Source organism: Zosterops lateralis, assembly GCF_965231275.1.
Source record: "Zosterops lateralis genome assembly, chromosome: 6".
NCBI classification, from domain to species: Eukaryota; Metazoa; Chordata; class Aves; order Passeriformes; family Zosteropidae; genus Zosterops; species Zosterops lateralis.
In genome coordinates, this window is record NC_139761.1 from 7,405,624 (window position 1) to 7,427,960 (window position 22,337).

A 22,337-nucleotide genomic window follows, 5' to 3' on the forward strand; every position below is an offset into this window, starting at 1 on the left:
CACTAAAGTTTTTGCAAATAGGCTTTTCATAAACGTGAATCTTTTTATTTTCATTAGGGGACCATTTTAATTAAAATGAAACTGGAATGTTTACTCTCTGCTTCCTGTAGCTGTGATTGTTTTCTTCACTGTGTGAGCACATGTATAATTTGCTCTAAAAGAAATGTCAGCAGTTTCTGATTACCTTGTGAGTCTTACTCAACAGCTTGATTTTAATTGGGGGGAGGAAATATTTTCAGGGTGCTCCAGGGAGGTCTGATGTCTTTGGGTAGCAGGAGGGAAAAGGTGCTATCTTTGGTACAATGTTAATTGCAATAATCATGACTAGGAGTTTAAAATAAAAGCCCTTCATTTTTTACTAGTTTTGGGTGTTTTTCAGTCATATCAATTAAACACAACCTGTTTGGTAATTAGAATCCTTCAGCTATGCAACCTTTTGGCTTTTCTGCATCATATGTTTATAAGCATCTAAACAGGGTGATTTTTTGGAAAACAGTGATTGAAAGTAGGTAGGTACTCTCAAATATCAGGAATTAAGGAAGACTTTTTTTTCTGTTACGAGTGGTAAGGCACTGGCACAGGCCCAGAGTGGTGGATTCCCTATCCCTGGAAACATTCAGGGTCAGGTTGGACAGGTCTCTGAGGAACCTGGTCAGGTTGAAGGTATCGCTGCTCCTTGCTAGAGGTTGGACTAGACAGCATTTAAAGGTGAAAACTTTACAATTGGGATTAGATAATGGAAAGAGAAGGCTGAGCACATAGGAAGGAATGCGTCCGTGCCTTCAAATATACTCTCTCTGACCCCAGAAGTCAACCAGGATTTGTAAGTAATAGATATTTATTAGGCCAAAAGAATCTCTTTCTTGAAATTTTTTGTAATTATATAATATGACAAGAAGTATCTGTAGCAGAGTAATGTGTTCTGGATTCTTCAGCGGCACAGCTCCTGAAACATTCCCTTAGCTTCTTTTTGTTTTGATCTGCTGGGAGGAGGAGGCACCTTCAATTACTTGAGTTGCTGAAATGCCTTTTAGGTCCTGCAAAGCGTTTCAGACATGACCAGTTTTTGAACCTTTTTGAAGCTTAGCCATATCTTGTATTTTAATATTGTTTCCACCATCAGAGATAATGATCTGAGTCTCCCCCGCTCATTCTCTGGGGTTTTGTTTCCTCCTGCCGATTATTTGAAATAAATAAATAAGTAGGAAAACAACCAGTTTCTGTGTGTTAACAAGGAGGAATGACTAAGAGAAAAATGGGAGTAAAATACTGCTTATCATAAAAGACTGTATCTCTGGAGGCATAAATTGGTATTCATTAAAATTGTTTGCCTAGACTTCGTTAAAAGACGTGCTTGAGGAGCTGTCTGAGCAGGGTTTCTGTGGAAAGCAAGTCATCCTCTTCGTGACTAGATAGAAACATCTAGATGAGCAGGAGAGACCAGAAAGTAACACTAAATGATGGATTGAGAGCAGCTTTCTTGGCAGTAAGGAAACAACAGTCTATGAAATATTTTTCAGAAGTAATAATATTTAACACTTAGCTGTAAAGTTGTACTGATCCAGCTCTTCTCTCCAAATATACAGATCTCTTTCACATCTGATGCAGAGTTTTAAAAAATGTTTACATTCAATTTCTGTAATTTCTCATTCAAGGTATTCAGGGTCCCTGTTAGTTTTTTGGGGGTATTTTTTTTATGATTTCTGTAGCTGGAGGTTAAAATCTTGCCTGTGATGATTATGGTATCCTGCATGCATAATCTTACTGGTATCCCTATGTATCATCAGATACAGGGAAGCAATTGCAGACCAGTGCCAGGTAATCAGAGTGTGACCCAGTCTTGCCATGTCTGCATTCTTCCAAAAATCAGTTTTCTTTTGATTTTTGTAAAATGTGGCAAACGTAGCTATTTCAAACACCTTGGGGAGAAGCTGGGGCTGCAGTTTGTGATGAGGTTTGTTACTGTGCTGGCATCTTTTATTATTACCTTGATCTGGGACAGACGCTTCCAAGGGATTGTGTGTGTTAATTATTGTGGCGTTTGTGGCTCTCTGCTCTTTATCTTAAATCATTAAAAAAGTAATTGCACAACATAACACTAGCAAAGTGCTTTCACTGTTTGGAGAGTGAATATTCTGTGTCAGACTCTTGTGCAACTTTTCTGATGTTCAGCATTTTTTCTTTCTTTCTTTGCAGATTAAGACCCTTGATTTCAACCCAGTTTGCTAAGAAGGCTGCCACCGAAGAGGTATGAAAAGTCCAGCACTTCTCCTGGTGCAAACAGGTTGAGTTTGGAAATTTCCATGAGCCGTATTTAGCCTGGCTCTGGTCATGTGGTAGATAAGGGTAAAAGAAATTAGTCTTGTCTGTCTCATCAGTCCAGGAGTTGGTTCCTGTGAACACTGCAAAGCTGAGATTGGCTGTTTTCTAAACCGACTTGCCTTTACTTATCCATTAGGAACATTAACATGGTCTCATGATGCTTCATTGGACAGCAAAAAGGAGAAACATCCCTGCAAGGATCTGAAAAAGTCCATGTCAAATAAATGGTCAGGAAGGGTAGGAGAGAGCAGAGCTTGTGCTTGTTTCTGAGCACTTGGACTGACCTCACAGAGAAGAAAGACTTTGCAAACTTCACTTTTGTGCAGGTAGAGCTGACCCCAGGGATGGGCTGGCCTTCTGTCAGAGACCAGTGTGGAAAGAGCTTACCCTATACAGCCTGGCTTACTCTTTGCTGTGTTTGTTTAGTTTGAAAATGTAATAGTGCCACAGAAAAGTTAGTGCTGGTAACTGGCCACAGGCAGAAGCCCTCCTTGGATGGCTTTGTGCACCTCCCAAAGGGATCATCATTATTATCAGATAGTGAAACCAGGTCACAATGATAGCTGCTTTCTTTCGCTATTATTTTCACACTGTACAGAGTATTCACAGGCATTTTGTATGCAATGAACTGTCTATTGCATATCTATAAATTCTGTATACCAAAGGTATTTGTGCCTCTTGCCCATGAATGTGTGACGCTGACACCCTTCTGAAAGTGAACCAGTTCCCTTGGGTAGTTTAACACCTTTGACAACTGCCCATCCATACATAAAGCAAAGTGCCAAACTCTAGTCCAGGACATCTGGAAGTGAATTCAAGAAGTTCTATTTAAAGGTGTTGTTTGACTGCCTTATTTTTAAAATGACTAAAAGTCATTGATTTTCAGAAACAGTTTGATATCCTGCCTAGGGAAATACATTTTCACTTCTTATTCTATGCTCATTAGAAAACTCTGCACATTTTTAGAAGTACAGCAGTCTGGAAGTGGACATGATAATTAGAAGAAGGTCACATTTTAATTAGCGTGGTGCAATTTTAAAAAATAATGACTCAATTGTAGCTCCTTTATATTCACCCACTTTTTCAGAGCAGATGGATACTTTTAAATATATAAATTGATGTGTATTATGATGCTGGTTTGTCTCGAACTGTTGTGTCTATTTCTGCTTATACTAAGATGGACTCAATTTGATCACTCTAGAGGCAAAAGCAGTGGTAGGAGATATAAACTGAAGGGAAGTTCCCCTAAATAATATGATTAATTTGAGCATTAAAAAATCATGAAAACCTGTCTTTGACTGATCCGAATATCTAAATACTTGATTTTCTATTAAAATTAATGGGTGTCTTTTGCCCTATTAGTGAGCTATTGGAGCAAACCCTGAGGTGACTTTGAAAAACTCAGGCAGATTCTTTAGGTTGACTGTCATGGTATATGACAAGTTCAGGAACAGCTTTGATGTTTGAATAATTAGACTATCAACTTTCTGGTACAGGGATTTTCTCTTACAGTGTATCTCTGAAGTGCCTGGAGTTACAGGGATTCTGGGAGCTACTGCATCCCAAGTAAATACATTTATAAATAAAGAAATAAATAAAATGGAGCAGCATTTTAGCAGAGCTTGCTGCCAGTAGAATTGGAGAACATGCAGCAGTACATAATTGTATAATTTAAAACTTAGAGGACTGTGGCACTGTTCTCATGGTATGAACCAGAGGAGTTGGGGTTTTTTGGTCTCCTTTGGACCATTCATTTTTAGAAATACTTCACCACTGTCCTTCCAAGGAAGTGGTCCCAGTCTTTTCCATCTCTCTTACTAGGGAAGATAACTCAGTGCAAGTAACAGCTGACAGGTGACAGCTACTGTCAATACTCCCTTCTCAGAATTCTTCACATGACAACATTCATGGTTAATCTTTAAGGTTCTTCAATTTTGGCCAGTTTTGTGTGCCATGGGCACTAGTGTACAAACCTCCAAAGAGTTCAAGTACAGAATGGGTGTGGAAAGTACCCTATTACAGAGCTGATGGAGGTAAAGCTCCTGTGATGCTGCTTCTCTGGAGGAGAGAAGGAGGTGGAGCTCCAGACTGAGCACACTGTGAAATTGAGAAGAAAGATCAGAAAGACCAGACAGAGCCTGGGCTGTGCTGCCACAGACTGTGTAGCTGCTTCCTGCCCTGTTCCCAGATCTCTCCCAAGTGAACCAAAGACAATATTACCTACTCCAAATTCACCTCTATTCCCTTGTGATGTTGCCCTTTCTCTCCCTCCGTTCTGTGTCCTGCCTAACCTTGGAGTGGCTGGGGAGGAACACATACAGATGTGTTCATCACAGCTAATGATTGATTCCCAAGTTAGTGGTTGGAGATCATTATTCTGATGAATTCCATAGGTGATGTTACAGGTGCCAGTGTGTATTATCAACTGAGTGCTCTGCCATCACATTAAGTGCTATCTACAGAGTGCTACTTGTTCCACAGCTCGTTGTGCCACTAAATAAATCCAGCCAGAGCTGTCAAAACTAATACATGTTGGGCTTTTTCTGATTCGAAGGGTACATTTTTGCTATCATTAAATTGTCAATAACGTTGTTATTTTGTAATAGGCCTGATGTGAGTTGAGCACACTGTGGGAGAGGTTTGTAAGTTTTCCCACAGAGCTTTGCTAAGGAGCCTGCACTCCCAAATTTCTCCTCCCCTTGTGCTTGCCAGAGAATCCTTGTTCTGCTGTTACCATTCCTGGGTATTTCAGTTGCCTGGTTCTGGACTAAGTGAAAACTGGGTGGCTTTGCCTGACTTTTATTCAGACTTTCATTAGAACAGCTGAACCTGTAGCTCTGGACATGAGCTTCCATCTCTCCTGTCCCAACTATGTGGGAGCTGCTAAAGTTTTGTGCAAATATTGGACCACAGGAAGGGCTTCTCTACCATTCTCTCTTCTTTTATGCAGGTTACCTTTCCAAATGCACAGCCTGAAGCCTCTGATGTAGAAAAACCAGCAGCTGTGCTTGTGGAGAGTGGCCCAGTAGCTTACAACCCTGATGAAGAGGTGGAAGAGGAAGAGGTAGAAGAAGATGAAGATCACTGCATGAGCGCCTTGCAGTTAATGGGAGGGAATGGTGAGCTGGGGTTACCATCTCCTGCTGCTGTGGGCTTTGTTCTTGTAGGGGTGGGGACACACAGGGCTCTCCTGCTTGTTCCTGTCCCAGAGCTCCTGCTGCCTTTTCAGCATTGCCCATTGCTGTGGTATTCCTGCCTGGAATCACCCCTGTCTGAAACTTGCCCTTAGAAACCCCTCCTGAGAAAACTTTGCATCTTGAGCTTTAGGGTAAGAGGGCTTCTCAAGAACAAACTCAAGTGTGTGGTGTTTTCCAGAATCAGGTTTATTAAAGTGGATCTGAGGAGTTAGGGGGTCAGTAACCCCTCCATTAGCAGTGCCTGGGCCCCCTGAGCCTCCCCTCCCTCCTCCTTGTGCCTTCTCAGTGGAGGCTGCATTGATGTCCAGGTTGTCCATGAGCCCTGGGAATGTGTCTGTCCAGCTCAAAACAGAGCAAATCATCACACTCTCTTTCTGGGGAAGGTGTTAGGAGGAAGCAGTTGTTCCCCAAGTGCAGGAATGACATTTGTGGTGCATGTATGGTACACAGATGTGTGCTAATTTCTTTGGGTTACCCAGCAAAGCCACTGGTTTAATTAGATTTCTTTGCTGACAGGAAAAGGCAGTCTCCTCTCTGCTGTGGTTTTTCCTAGCTGGACACATCCACATTTATCCTTTATTAAAAACTTCCCTTTAGAAGTTAAGCTCTGAAAATACACAAAATTATTTTTAAAATGAGCGCTGCTAATTATGGGTTGTGAAAACTCAAGATGGGAATAAGTTTCCTACTGAAATGTTATTTTTTTGCAAAAATCATTCCATCATTGTTCATTTGGTTTTCGTGGACAATATGTATGCATTTCACAAAAGTGCCTGTTGCTTTTAAATTGATTTCTCTGCTGGAAAATAATTGCTGAACCGTAGGAAAAACAGTTTGTTGCCTGCATTTATTATTAGAATAACGTTCCCAAGAAAAGGCACCCATGTGGGGGAGGGTGGGTCTATGTTTATTAATAAACCCCCCACAAAAATAGAATAAAGGTCACTGATTTTTTTTTCTTTGTGAATGTTGCTAATTTTGAACCATTCTGAGAACATTCCACTGCTCCCTGTCTGGCCTGTACAACAGCTGAAAAATTAGAGTTAAAAAATAAAAATAAAAAGAAGGAAAGGAGTATTCCCAGAATTTGAATGCAGGTGTGCAGGGCTGCTCAGCACAACAAATAACTCTTTTCCTAGCTGCTTTCTCCATGGATTTTAAACCTGTCTGCCTGGAATAACTACAGGAATTACAGATGGTGAACTTCACCCATTCTACACAAATCATTATAGATTACACTTAATTCTGCTTCAGAGCATTTGCTTGTCTCTTAGGGTGAGATGTTGCCCTGTATTGGATTTGGAATATAAAGTTTAACTTTCCTCAGTGCTCATATGTAATAATTATCCATAGGTTCATCTACACAACAGAAAATATCTGTGTCAGTGCAGTTCAGAAGCAACAGAAGAGAAATTGGTGCATTAGAAACATACAGACTTGCCTTCTGACACACAGCACAGTCTTTGCACTCATCATTGTTTAAGAAAACAAAACTGGATTAAAAATTCTGGGCAAAAATGTTAAGTTTAGAAGTAAGAAGATAAGGGAGATCTGAGTCAGATGCATTGGTCAGGATTCATTCCATGGCTCTTTTGATGTTGATGGGAACTCGGAGCTATCTCTGAACCCTTGCAATTTCAGCTCATAAATCCATGAATAATATAAACAAACCAGCTTTTTCCTTGGTGCCTGTGTCTAGTGAACAACGTGCCTACTTGTAAATGTAATGCTGCTGCTTATCAGCCACTGTGTGCCAAGTCACTTGTGACAATCAGGCTTGGTCACCTAGCCTCTAAATTAAACCAAGTATTTCATGTATACATGTGCCAAGTATTCCTAAATGAGGATCTAGTGACAAGTGAGAAGAGATATTTACACACACATGCTTAAAAATAATTTTATTTCATTGAGAGAAGTTCATGCAAGAACTTATTTAGGCCTAAGAAAATAGATGATTTTTTAAATGCTTGCCTAAAGCAAAACTTACTATGTAGTTACATAGCAAGAAAACAACCTTAAAGAAGCAATATTTCTACTGTGTCTTCCATCTACCCGGAATATTTGCATTTTTATGTGCCCTTGTCTTTGTGTGTTTCAGATTATGGCTGTGATATGGATGAAGATGATGGCTATTAGCTGCATTTACTTCCAGGGGACATGGACTGTGTCTTGTTCTCAGCAAATCTTCGGTCTTCAAACTGTATGAATAGTGAAAGAGGCTGTCTATGGTCAGCAAATGCAATCGAACAATCCTTACTTTTGTAAAGTGAATTCAAGGTTGGCATTGGGTCTGGTCAGTTTACATTGACCCATAACCCAGCAATAACCAGTTTGGATTCCTACTTGAATTTATTTTTATTTTGGTGGATCATAGTTGGAAAATTAAATTAATGAGAGTAATGTTTCCAGAGAACAAAAGAAAACAGACTGTGCATGAAGCCTGTGTGGCTGAAAGCTGCACATCTCTTATTTATGTGACTGCTTTTAGGCATAGTGCTGAAAGGGAGAAGATTGAAGGACAGGGCCTGTTGATTATTTGAGTACAGGAGCATTGGGTGTCTCATCATGCTACAACTGACAGGAAGAAATGTTTCCAACCTGGATTGTGAATGCGACCGTGTTACTGCATACGAGCTCCCTTACCCAACCCTATCAAAAGTTAATGACAAGTTATATATTTGCAGAGCAGCGCTCGTTTTCTGAAACAGAGTAAATGCTTCTTTATATTAATCAATTCATAGATTTCTTAAAATATCTGACAGTAGAAGGCAATGTTGGCAGTGAAGAATTGCCTTCCTCTGTGAGTCTGGTGCGGTTTTTGTGGAAGGAGGGAGAAGACCTGGATTGGGTAGGAAGTGTAGGGAGCAAGGAGGCAAAGATGCTGTGCTCATGAGCTGTTGCTGGGCATCCTTAGGGACAGCCAGGTCTTCTTTTAGGCTGACATTGCTGCAGGAGAGTCACTCTGTGGAGCTGCTCTTGCCTGACTAAGTTAGAGTGAAGCTCTGCTCCCAAGAGCTGCTGGTCTCTAAAACCAGTTGAAAGAAAGAGAAAGCTGAGCTTTTTAATAAATAAGCTAGCATCTGCTTTGACTGAATTTAATTTAATGTAATTTGCTTAACATTCACTGGGTAAATTAAAGGTCACCATGCAGCAGTCTGACTTTCATGGCTCAAATCCCACCCTTGAACAGTTGTTGCTATGTGAATAAAGCTGGAGCTCGAGCCCTGTGTGCCCCGAAATGTCATCAGGCAGGTCCTCTCTTACAGATAGCTCAGTTCTGGCAGTGCCATGAGAGCAGGGGTCAGGAGTGGAGCCCCTGTGGGCAGATCCCACCCTACCTCTGACCTGCTTTCCCCTGGCACTGCTGGGCCCAAGGCTCTTGGCTCTGTGGGAAATGCACTGCACTCCGGATCACACTCTTGATGTCTGCAGCTGATGTTTCCATCTTTCTCCCTTATCTGGTGACAATCATGAAAACCGTAGTGCTGCAGGCTTTTCCTAACACCAGAGAAAGATGGATATTTATCTTACCAGCATGGTTTCTGTTCAGCTGTGTCTCCTGGCCAGGTGTTCCTTCCTACCTTTTTTGAGGAGCACTCATTATTAAAGCACTATCCATCCTCCTGCTACACTGAATGGATTGTGGCAGGAAGAGAGGCTGCTTCAGGATGCTCTGCCAGACAGGGTGATGATGGTGCTCACACCTGAGGTCATCACCAAAGAGGGGAAGGGCCACACTGCCTTCCATACTTCGTTCTTCTTTGTCCCTCTTGGTAGCTTGCACAGGATGGATCATGCAAGTTGAGCAAGAGTGAGTGCTTTTTTTAGGAGCAGACTTGATACTATTTGGCTGGTAAATATGGTTTGGTGGCTTGTAACTGTGAGGAATTTTTGAGCCTTAGGAATATTTCTGTAATGACTTCTTAGAAGCAGAACTTGGTAACAAAATTGGTGTGGTAAGGCTACTGGAAAGAATAGCTCTTCTGAACCAGATTCCAGTTACTTAGTTTGCAGCACTTAAGTGGAAAGCAGAGATTCCTTATAATTCTTAAGAGAAAAGCTGACATTTTCACTGAAAAGCTATAGATTTTTTTTCTGATACTTTATAAATACTGCACAGAAACTGATACTGAGGAGATAAACCTTTCTACCTCTCTTTTATCTACACCATAAAAGTATGCCATAAGCAGACAGTTTTTTTAAAAAAGTGGTTTGTTTTATCAAAGTTTGTGCTCTGCAAGTCTTTGAGACCATTGAGTTTGATTGTTTGGGTTTGAATTAATCTTCCATAGCACTGCTACAAATATACTCTCAGTATATTCTCAAGGCTTGGGTTTTATTCCAAGGTACACAGTATTCTCTATGCAGGAAATAAACAAGCATAAATAAACATGTGTATGACTCATGTAGGTCGAGTTCTTTTCTCAAATGCAAGATGTTGACTCTTAAAGAAACCTCTAGGATGAATATTGCTGAGGGTCTTTCCTCCAGTCCCCTGGTTTGTTCCCCCCAAGGATACCAAACCTGCTGCCAGGGTAGTGATGTTGTGTGTGGGAGCTGAGAGCCCACCCAAATAACTGCAGCTAGGAAAATTGAATTTCAGTAGTACATTGTGTTCCTGAGAACATTGTTTTGTACACTCCAAAGTAGAGGGTTGCAGTTTTTGAATGCTCTCATATGATTTGATTAGGAAAGGCCATCAGGAAATCTGCTGGAAGAGCAAGGGGAAAAAAGGAAAGACCTACAATTCCATAGCATCTCAGTATTGCTGGTGAAGTTAATGGCATGGTTTCTGTACAGGATTCCTAAAGAAAGGATACTGGATAGGCAGACTTCACTCTGAGCTTCTTAAGCTATAGTGGTTATGTACATTTTTAATTTATTGGTGACTTACCGGGATTTTTATAATGTTCATTCCTTCTTCATTTAACTAAGCTCAGGAAATGTAAACAAGATTTGAACATGCTAGTTTCTGTTTTTACAGCTAGTCATTAAAATGTAAAAAGATTAACACTGCATTAATTCTGTTTACTACTGTTGATGTATCTGGACAATTTTGTGTATAAGCCCGAATTCACTTGGAGTAATTTGGATCCTGCTTTTCTCAGGATTCTGATTATGATGTAAAGAGCTTATAAGGCTTCAACATTTGTTGTTCTTAGATCATCTTCCTTGAAGCCACACAAGCTGTGTATCATTGGGTTTGTTGCAGAAAGCACATCTTATGCAAGTCACTTTGCTTGACAGGCAAAACCCTCCAGCTGTTGCATCCAGCTTGTCTGCCACGCAGCCTTTTAACACTCTGGTAGTGTGGGAGTAAAAAAAGAAATAAAGAAAATAATGGGCTTCTTCACTGTGCTGAGTGCATTTTCAGTGTCTTAATCATCTATGACATTTCTTTAAAATCAGTGTGTTCAGTACAGCAACTTTTAAATGGTGCCAGACAGCCTTGTCTTGAGGGTTAGACATGTTCGTCTCCTTGCCATCCTGATGACTTGTTTGTGTTCCTTGGATTGCATTGAAGCCCCAGTTGCAGATGTGTACAGTTAGAGTTTGCCTAATAAATGTTCTGTTTCTTATTTTTGTGTTGAATCCTCGCATTCGGTTCAGTTTAGTGCCAAGGAAATTAAACCTTTTTTTGATGTAAGCATACATACCATCCTTCCACAACCACGAGTCATGTTAACCTTTTTTACTGTAATATATTTGCTGTAAATAAAAAAATAAAACCTTTACGTAGCCCATCTGTTACTATGATGCTCTCCTGATAATTTTTGAGTTTTCTGTCTTTGTTCTTAAAAATGTTCTGTTTTGACTGCTGCGTGATTGGTTGGTCGTGGCCAAAATTTGTCATTTAGAGCTTTCTTTTGTCTCTAAAAGGGAAGACACAGCTAATCAGGCAAGTGTTTTTTACAAGATACTGTTCCACTGATGTAGATACTTTCTGTAAAGTACATAACATTAACGAGGCTTTTCCACTAAGCTGTATAATTAACTGACTGTGGGAACAATATATGGTGTGTGTATTTAGTGGAACTGTTCCAGTGCTTGTTTCTGAAAGTTGTATCTTGATAAATAAGGTGTGTGCTGACTTAAAAATCATGTTATTTTATCAACATCTGGCTGCCACAGTTTGGAAAGAAAAATCCACATCTGCCCTTTGTACAGATGGATGTTTGCTCCTTTTAGTTTTTGCTGGAAAAAAAGGTACTACTGAATCCTCAGGAGTGTCTCCTGTAAAGTTTTAGCCTATAAAAGGATGATTAACAGCAGATTTGATAAGGCAGGATATGTCATTCCAGCAATTCACTGTGTTCCCATAGTGTGATCAAGGCACACTTCTGCTCTCATTGACATTGGGATGTTTTTATATGAATTTCTCTTCAACTGTTCCAGCCATTTCCAGTGGGAGTTGGGAACTTCCCCAGCAATGCCCATCACAGATGCCCTCTCCCTGGTAACATTGAGCTCTTAAATAGTACTGACCACCTTGACCTCATATTTTCTGCTCTTCCCAAGCTCTTGGCTTTGTCCTGTAATTTTTCTCTTCTGTGCCACACCAGGCTTTCATAACGAAAACCATTCCATCCCCACAGCTGCAGTCATCAAATATGCCTCCTTTAATAGTCTCAGAACTTAAATAATCCTAATAAAGCTGAAATCTTACAAGGCTTTATATTACCTTCATTTGTCACCAGCAGGTCATAGCACATTTCTTCTTATATTCGTGTTTTGTAATGCAGAAGAGGCTGTTACAGTTTTCTACTCCCATCTCATCTGTAAGAAGAGTTACAGCACATTATTCAGGGTTTTTTTGTCCACCCTGATACCAGCAGTGATCTTGGTGAGTGGTGGTGGTTTAACAAAAGGGGTTAAGTACATGAGAAAGGAGGCTCAGTGAGAATTCAGGACTTAGGGCATAACAAATTTACTTGGTGAGTTGCTTCATTGTAATTATTTTTTTCTTACGGGACCTGTTGTGCATTCTCATGGAAATCAGGGAGGCACATGAAGTTCATAAAAATGCAAAATGAAATTCCCTTCTTGCCGTGGGACTCCAGGAGCATAGGATTTAATGACTTGTAGCCTGAACTGCACATTTGTTATTGTGTGGGAGGGCAGTAAGTGGCACAGCACTGGGCATAGGGATGGCAATCTTTGTGTTACCCATTTCTGTTGCCAAATTGCAGCAAGAATGCTTTCTCACTGCTCTCAGTGCTCCTAGTAAAGTTTCTCAATTTTTTAAATGCAGAAAAATACAGCAAATTAAAGGAATTTGAACAAAGCAATGAAAAGAAACAGCACCAACACTGATTTCCAGGTAATTTTTCTTCAGTGCTCTTCTGTGGGAAAAGTAAAGGAGATTTGTATGCAGAGACTCAGAAGGGCAAAAGCTGCATCTTGGCAGCAGCAGAGGTGAAGCAGTGTTGTCCATTTTCCACACAAGAGGTTCTAGATTCTTGTGTTTCATGGTATATCCTGCATGATATTCATCATTTGTAGCCTGAGCAGTCTACTGGAGGGTATGGAAAGAGGTAGGACACCAAGCCAGATAGGGAAGAAGAGATGGTGAGGTATCATTGTTTCTCAAGTGGAAAAAAAAAAAAAAAAGATATTAATTATTTAGAGTGAGTTTAAGAGTTGTAGTTTGATGTTAAGGAGAAAAGCTGCATTAAAACCAGAAAGATGAGGGAATATTCTTTGTAATGATGTGCACTGGACTGTAGAATAGGCATCAGGCAGGAGGAGCTTTGCTGGTTTACATCTCAAGGATCTGTGCTGTTACCGGCAGTCTCTAGAGGTGGTAGCAGTAGTGAAGGAAGGGGTAGAAGTGCTCTGGGGTAAAACCAGAGTCCTGTGGGTAAAACCAGTCCTGGAGTAAAACTAGATACTGTGCTAAGTCCAAAGCCCCTTCTTACTCTGTCAAGCCTTGCCTAATGAAGCAGCAAAGAGGAGTTATCTGTTCTGTTCTGCTGCTTTTAATATAAATGGGGATGACTAAGGTGGTCAGAACTTTCTAGGTGGTCACAGACTTACTGTGATGTGGATGTGTTGTAATTGGATAATGGTTCTTCAGCACAGCATCGTGTCTGGGAAACAGATTAATCCTTGTATCAGCTGTGATTCATGCTCGTGCTCTGGGAGCTCAACTGAGGAGAGGCCAACACACACCAGCACTATTCAGGTAAGATTCATGGCTTGGCATGGCATAAAATACAGTTAAAGCAAATGTTTTCAAAACTCTACTCACTGCTTTCAAGCAGATTCTTACGCAAGGCCACTGAGACATAGTTAGTTACTGCTGCATGCTGCATTAAATCAGTAGGACCTACCATAAGCTCTCAGGTCTCCAACAGCAAATCAGCACAATGTGAATCATTGTGTTTTCTTTCTGCACCATCAGACACCACAAGGAAGAGTCTGAATGTGTTTTCTGCCTGTGGTAAGATGAAGGATCTTTCATCTTGTTCACCTTCCCAGTATAATTTATGTTGGTTCAGAGTTGCTGGCTGCACTGCATTAATAAAATGCCATCCGAAACACTCTTGGCACACATGCAGGTGTGGACTTTCTGATCTCCCCTGGCCTCTTGGTGGGCAGAAGGTCTCTGTGAGCAGGGGTAGTGCCAGCCCTGTGAAGCTGCCCAGCACAGACGCCAGGTGTTGTCACTGCCTGTGGATGTAGCACAGAGTGAAGGGGGCTGCACCAAAGGTGAGACATGACACTACATCAGTCAGGGGATTACGAATTTTATGTGAGTGGGGAGAAGCCATAATCACTGTGCAGAGAGGTAGTTTAGGGGTCCCAAGGGCTGTGTTCAGCCCATTGATCAGTCCCATCTGTTAATCTATCACAGCAGGTATGAAGCTCAGAAGGAGATAAGCAATTAAGGCCATCTGTGGCACCTCAAGTGAAGCTCAGCAGTAGGTAGGATGAAGACACAGCCATTTCTGGACTTAGCAGAGCTTTGGAAGGCAGGCTGTAGCTCTGCCAGTGTAATTTCAAGCCTACTTTCACAGTTAGGCTTAGCTGTCATTAAATTCTTGGTTATATCTTAGGTTGATAGGGCCATAGGGTGGCTTGCTCTCCAACAAAGCTTTGGGGAGTTTGGGGGTGGGATGTATGTGGGTTTTTAAAGTTACTCCCTGTAGTACCATATTTTGCAAGGATCATGCTTAGGATTGCAGCTTTCCTTCTGAGCAGAGTCCTCAGTGCTCAGTGGGAGTAAGCAATCAAGGAGCAGAGATGTTAAATAAGACAAAAAGCAGGGGAAAGCAGCACAGAGAATTGTGGTGAAACATGGGAGTGTGAAAGTATTAGTTGGTCCAGGTATCAGAGCCAGGGATGTCCCACATCAGAGGTGAAGAAGAGAGCAGCGAGTGGAGGAGACCTGGTCTGGTAAGCTGTGACCTGAAATTCCTCATTTCAGCTCTGAGATGGGCTCTCTGTTCCCTAATACTGCAGAGGGGGGTGGTGGAACCATCTCAGATGGCTCCTCAGGACTTCCCTTACTCCTTGCCATATTGCTCACAGGGGCATGAACCCAACTTCTTCTGCTCCTGCTGGTGATTACAGACAGATCACAGCCAGATCCTGCCCAGCTCTGCAAGAAAAGGGACTGGGATGTAATGGCAACAGCCCCTTTTCCTGGAAAGAGCAGTGCTGTCCCTTGGGGTTTCACCCACACCTCTGCTCTGAGTCTGGCTGATTGCTGTCCTTGATGATCTCAGCAAGATTTCTCATCTCTTATTCAATTTCTGGTCTCTTACTCAATTTCTGGTCTCTTGTTCCATTTCTGAGTAACTCAAGGAAGTGAATGTGAGGGTGGAGGGAATCTAGAACCACCAAGGGATTTTGGCAAGTGCACGTAGACCCTTAGTATCAGTGTTGTCTCTCCTCTGTAATGTACCAGTCACTGGTATTTTTGGAAGAGAAGGATGCTGGAAGTTCTGCTTTCAGTTGCTGTGTGTTAGGCAGATATCGCGAGAATAGGAATTGCATATTTGTACAAGGAATATTCAAGAGGCTGAAGTGTTCAGTCACTTTAATTAGCCATGGGAGTGAACATCACCAGCTTTCTGTGGAAGAACAGCAGATTGTTGCCATTGTCTTTCTAAATACCTGTCCTGTTTTCCCCTTTGTGTATTTCATTATAAAATAAAATATTAAAGCTTTAAAAACTCTTCATTAGCTAGCAGATGGTTTTGCAAGTCATTTTAATGAGATGAAGGAAACTTTAATGGGAGACATTTAAAGCTATGTTTAGACAGACTATTGCCATTGGAAAAATCTACTGAACATTTTCTCCATGTTTTTGGCAGAACCTGGCACCAGATTATGTACTAGGAAATAGAAGGGGATGATTTACACCAACCAGTTCCCTCCCAAGAGTGGTTCTACATCAGTGTAACATTGTTGAGTTCCACAGTCACACATTGATTTACAGAGCTGCAAGGGGGGAGGAAAATATCATTAACTTGATGCAGTTCAGGAGAAATAGTACATTTCTTGTATATTCACCTCATTCACTTGCCGTAGTCAAGACATTTTTTTGGAATCTCAGAGGCAGCCCCCTGACAGGCAGGACAGCAGTGTGCCAGCTCCTTCTGGACATCTCTGGATGTCAGCATCAACAGCATGTGGGGATAACATAAATGAGGTTGGAGAGCCCTGAGACCTTGTCCATGTGGGAAAGCCCTGTGAAAACCCAGCCTGCTTATCCCACCCTCCCTAAATTTCCTGAGGCATAAGATGCTGGTGCTGAAAGCAGGCAGGAACATGGTTGACAAAAAGCCCTTTCAAGGTCTTGATGGTTCTTCCAGTTCTATATTTCTCTCTTGAGCAACCACTGCCACATTTTTAGGAGGTGTGAGCTGCCTTACAGGAATATGTTCACATCCACAACAACCAGCCCACGACAAGAGGGGTTTATATCCTTTTAAACATGTGAATTCTTGTTTGGTTGTTTTGTTTTTTTAGTTTTTTGGGGGGTTTTTAATGTGAGCAGTTTCTGACTCAGAGCTGCTTCCTCCAAGGGTTGGTTTTGGCCATGCAGGGTCTCACGGGAGCAGGGAGCATGTGCTGATTCATTTGCACAGCCAGAGAATCCTCTGACCATGCACATATGAAGAGATGAATCATTCTTCACAAAAGCAATAAAAAAATGCCTCCTAAATGAGTAATTGCCTGGCTATCTCCTTAGGCTGTCCAACCCTTTGTTCCTCATCTGGGCTGCTGACCTGGCCAAGCTTCAGTGTCAGCTTTTTGCACTGTTGGGGACCTTTGTCCTTCAGGTTTTTCTAGATCTGGCTGATCCAATCTCAAAAGCTTTTTTCCCAGATTTGGAAGAGCCTTATAGCTAAGCACAGGTCCTCAAGGAAAGCCTTCTCCTTTCTCTCCAGAGAATGTGTAGGATGAACTACACACCAGCAAGAAATAACATCTCTAATGTGTGCAGGAGCTCTAGTGATAGACTTGTTAGAAATGCCCTGACCAATGCATAGAAGGGAAAACAGGACAGTTTGCTGGGATATTAACACTCAGCAGAGGAGAATTTATCTATTTGTGAGCCCTGATGAAAATAACAGTTGTTCTGAAAAGCCCTGTGAACTTCAAAGACTTGACATGGAGTTTCCTTCCTCAAAAACAGTGTTTTCCTGCCAACTGCTCCAACAAGGAGGAGCTTGGGAAGCAGAGATCAGGGTGAACTGCCCTTCAGGATCCCAACAGTGAAGGGATGTATCAAGGGAAGCACCAGCTCTTCATCATCTCCCCTGCTTTGTGATATTAATACCATTCTCTGTCATTTTGTCACCATCCTTGCAGTCACTCCCATTAGCTCCTGAGCAGCTCTTTGGGAACACAGACCCTAGTCATGTTCTGCCGCTTTCTCTCTCCAACATTTCTGTGGCATTTCTGTGGAGCCCTGTCCTGAAAGAAGGGTCACTTGCCAAGAGAAACACAATCCCTCCCTTTGCCAGGGACAGACCAGAGGCATTCTCTGCCCCCTGCAGCAGATGCCCTACATGATGAGGGCTTTCTCTCAGCCCTGGCACACAGCCTTCAAGTGGCCACGGGGCTGATGAGCAGCAAATTGCCACCCACAGAGCTGTGATTCCTGCAGAATTCCAGTCAACCCACTCCTGACAGCTCTGCCAGGCTTGGCACTGCAGAGGTTGGAGTTTCCAGCTCTCGAATTGCAGTGCTGGACTGTGTGGTGGCCAAGGGGACAAGGGGGCAAGAAGGAGCCCTGCATTTCAGCTGGGTGAGCAAACATCTTTGCACTTGGGAAGGTTTCCATGCCAGGATGTTCTGGGAAGAAGCAGACCTGTGTGTCTCCATGGTCACAGAAAAACATACAGGGACTCACCTTCTTGCTCTGACTGTGCACCTTTGATGTGGCCTATTTATCTCATTGACTCTCAAATTCACCATTCTGTGCTCTCAGGTGTGGCCGTGCCAGCCACGCCTACAGATACCCACATGGCAGTCTACTCTACTCTCTAGGAACATTTTCCTTCATTTAAAGCCATTGTCTTAACTTGGTGACTCCCTGCACTGCCTGTTGCTCTCCTCTAATATAAAGGATCTGCTGGTGAAATGTTGGGGCAGAGTGTCAATCTTGTAGGCACCAGGGACGAGGTGAGGAAATCCTATTCCCACCTGTCTCACCTTTCTTTTACAGTCCTAATTGTTCTGAGGAAAGGAGAGGCTGGAGTGCCTCCCTTCTGCTATTAACCAGCCATCAGTGTGCCACAGAACAAAACAAAAGAGCTTTTAATGTATAGCCAGGCTGACCAGTCATCGTTAAATGTTGCACCATAAATATCTCAGATTAATAATTTGTTTATTTTCCCCTTCACAATAGGCAGGGGGAGCATTCGTGAGGCTGCTAAGCAATGCTCAGGGCAGCTAAATTTGGCTTTTAGAACACACTCATGTGACAAGCATCACAAAAACTTGGTGAGGAATGAAGACAATGTGAAATGTCTGAAGCTCATCAGAATAAATTGCAGCTGGCCTGTTTGCCCTGCACATTTATTGATGCTGCTGTTAGTTTCCTTCTCTGGCAGTTCCCACACTGAAGCTTTTGGTAATAAAGTTGTGTCACATCCTGGTGCCTGTGCTTGTTTAATGTGGGCTCCATCAATGAAAATGAAATCTGAAGTTTCATGTGTGCCAAGTTAAGCCACATCCTGGATGCTGTGGGTCACCTCCTGTCCCTTGGCTCACTGCTGTGGTGCCTGTGTCCATGTGCTGTGGCTTGGACTCATCAGAAGCCCTCCAGGGAGATTCCCAGGATGCTCTGATCCCTCCAGAAGTGACTGCTCCATCTGCCTCTGGAACTCTATTGTAAATGATGCTTCACCTGAAAGATCTCATTGTTTTCAGGCACACCAGTGTGATGGGGCAGGGAAAGGGGAGTTCATGCTCTTCCCTGGGGCAGGGGGTCACCAAAGGGCAGGGCAGGTACCTGAGGCTCCAGGAAACATTTGCATCCCACGAAGTACAAGCTGTCCTCGTTTGAGTTGAGTAAAACAACAGGACATCCCCTGGCAGCAGGAATGGACTGAATCTCTGAGTAAAAGAAAAAGTTTACAGGTTCCCTGGAAGGCTTCAAAGCTGTGCTATGGGCACATGTGGAGGGTTCTTTTCACAGTGAGCTGTGTCATGGGCTCAGCTGGCAGGGGTGCCTTAAGGCACAGAGTAGCTGTGTGACTTGGGAATGGGGGAGATGGCTCCCAGGGCATGCTAGGGATGCTAGATATCATTTTTTTTGTTGTTGTTGTTGTTTAATTGCTCCCTGGATTTTACAATCACTTGTGATGGAGCTGCTTGAGTAAATGAGTGCTGTTATTGATGTCTTGCTTAACCTGGCTTGTGTGAGCCAAGCATGATTGAAGGCACCAGTGTAACCCTCTAGCTGATCTCTCCCTGGAGCTGGGCAAACCTGTGAGCAGGACTCTGGGGCACAAATCCCAGGGGAACACCCTCCCAGGGAAATGGGGAATCTCTGTGGCAGAGCTCTGAGTGCAGGTTTATGAGAGGCCATCAGCAAAGTCAAAGAAAACAAAAGAAGTTCATTTCCTCCCAAACAGGTCTCTGGAACAGCTGTGCCTGTGATGGTGGGGATGAGTTCCCTGCCATGTTTGTACTTGTGGAGAGCAGAGGAAGGTGTGAGCTGCCTTGGAATGTGGCAGGCAGGTGCTCCTGCAGCAGCCCTGGCTCTGGCTGGATGGGCAGTATCCAAGTTAACCAAAGGCATGAAAATCAGGGAGACACATCCCTGACCTTTGTATCACATGGAAGCTCTCATCATCTTGTGCTTTGTTTTCACAAGGCTCTTGGGGTTAAAGACTTTTCCTTGCTGTTAATGACTGCTCAATTTTATGGGGAAAACAGGACTCAGTTCTCTCAGGAAGGACAATTAGTCCCATCACAGTTCTACAGGACATTAATGTTTCTTCTAAAATTCATGTGTACATTTGTTTATGACGTGAACACATTAGGGCCTTGTCAAGGCTGTCATCTGGGTCTCCCCTGACACGCAGCCCCAAACTTTGCCCCTGCAGCCAATGACCCTCATTCCAATATCCCCTCTCCTCCTTCCTCTCCACCCCACACTTCAACATGGAGAACATTTTCTCCTTTGCTTCCCTCTGGCTATTTCAAACACAGTCTGGAGCTTGCCTGGGTTGACCCTGGGGCTCCTCACTGGTGCTGCAGAACTGGGCCCATGGATGTGCTGCTGTGGGAGAAGAGTCCCAGTGTTCCAGTGCAGTTCCTCTCCCAAGAGAATTGGACTGGGGACGTGGCCAGAGAGAGATGCACAAGTCCCAGGATGTTTCCTGCTGCTGAAATACTCTCTTCTGTGCAGAAAGACAGCTGCTGTGTTTGCTGCCCCCAGCTAAAGCTGTTTGGATAGATACAAACTGCATTTCTAAATGGGCAGTTTTTATCCACTTTTTAACACTAAACTCAGGCCCGGGGCGAAGCTGCTGTAGAACTTCCCATGGGAATTAGTGCAGAATCAGAATAGGAGAGTCTTAAAGCTCCTTACAGTGTTTTCTAGAGCAGCAGTGGAAGGGGATAGTATGTCAGCCTTAAACTGAGATTTCCTGTAATTTGTCGGTTTTCACAATTATACAATTATTAAAACGAGAATTTTCTCCATTTTTTTTCCCTTTGAATTTGCTGGATGCCATGAATCAGAAAGTGGCTGGAACAGTTATCTTGCTCCAATGTAATTTGATTCTCTTCCCCCAACCCCCTTAGTATGTGATGAGAAACCTTTGTATTTTCATGCTTTAATACAATCTGGCACATAATTACAAATGACTCATAGATAATCTTGGTCATGGAGCTCTCTGAAATTAGATGATAATTTAGCCTGGAATTTCTGTAGAAAGAACGAAGGAAAAGACAATTATAATTATTCTAATCAAGATATCTTTTTCTTTGCCTGGGGTATTGCTCTGTGAACTGCCAGAAGCCTGGAAGTGTTTTGACCATTTCTGCTGCTCGCTGTTTGCCAGGCAAACACTGCTGAGCACTGTGGAGCTGCCTTGCTGTGAAATTCCCAAAAATGCTCCTGGCAGAGAGGAGAAGATGAGATGTGTGAGGGCATGACCACAGAGCTGAGAGCTGCTGGGGTGTGAGTGGAGCACCACTAAAAGGTTCCATGTCAGGAGCTTTGCGCAAACCCTGGGGCAAAGAAGGGCATTTTGTGACATCCACCAGTGATTGTCACATTGTGGATGGAGGCACAGCAGCTGGCAGAAAGGAGGGCTGGGTGCTCCTCTTTGCATCACTGGATCTTGTGCATCTTCCCTTCCTCAGGTGTTGGTTTAGGAGCTCCCAGTCACCTACAGGGCTGTGGGGACAGCTCAACAAGGCCAAGTGCAAGGTCCTGCATATGGGTCAGAACAATCCCAGAGACATATTCTGCCTGAGCAGAGAGTGGATGGAGAGCAGCTCTGAGGAGAAGGACTTGGGGTCTTGGCTGACAAGAAGCTCCCTGTGACCCAGCAATGTGTGCTCCCAGCCCAGAAGGGCAAACATAAACTGGGCTGGATCAAGGAAAATGTGGGCAGCAGGGTGAGGGGGGATTCTGCCCCTCTGCTCTGCTCTGGTGACACCCCTCCTGGAGCACTGTGTCCAGCTCTGGAGTCCCCCAGCACAAGGACATGGAGCTGTTGGAGAAAGTCCAAAGGAGGGCACAAAGATGCTCAGAGGGCTGAGGAATCTCTGCTGATGGAGACAGGCTGGGAGAGCTGGGATTGATCAGCCTCCAGAAGAGAAGGCACTGAGCTGACCTTACAGCAGCCCAAAGGGGCTACAAGAGAACGGGAGAGGGACCTTTTATAAAGGCATCTGGATAGGACAAGAGGGAATGGATTTAAACTGAAAGAGAACAGATTTAGACCAAATATTGGGAAGAAATTCCTTACTGTGAGGATGGGGAGGCCCTGGCACAGGGTGCCCAGAGAAGCTGTGGATGCCCCATCCCTGGAAGTGTTCTTGGCCAGGTTGGATGTGGCTTGGAGTAACCTGGACAAGTGGAAGGTGTCCCTGCCCATGGCAGGGGGTTTGGAACTAAACAATCTTCACTGTCCCAGTCCAAACCATGCAATGACTCTGTGACAGAACCACCTTGCACAACAGAAATTGTGTCCTTATCCTCACTCCAGGGTATGGGACCCATTTGCCCATTTGTCTGGCCCATGGGATGCTGAGCAAGGGAGAGTCACCATGAAGTGCAGCCCCAAGGGGAAGCAATTGGCTGTCTGAGACTGATTCTGGACTACCTCCTCTCAT

The 22,337-nt window shown here is 43.2% G+C and overlaps 1 protein-coding gene across 1 annotated transcript in view; it reads left to right on the plus strand.

Moving 5' to 3' along the window:
- Window positions 1-11,243, plus strand: part of BRF1 (BRF1 general transcription factor IIIB subunit) — a gene marked incomplete at its 5' end in the record, with an annotated part of 173,478 nt that extends 162,235 nt beyond the window's left edge. The window contains 3 exons of the mRNA XM_083863607.1: window positions 2,197-2,248; window positions 5,273-5,441; window positions 7,618-11,243. Of these exons, the coding sequence (XP_083719733.1) occupies window positions 2,197-2,248; window positions 5,273-5,441; window positions 7,618-7,655 (259 nt within the window). The 3' untranslated portion in view covers window positions 7,656-11,243. The remainder of the gene's footprint in view (window positions 1-2,196; window positions 2,249-5,272; window positions 5,442-7,617) is intronic.
- Window positions 11,244-22,337: the final 11,094 nt, after the last annotated feature.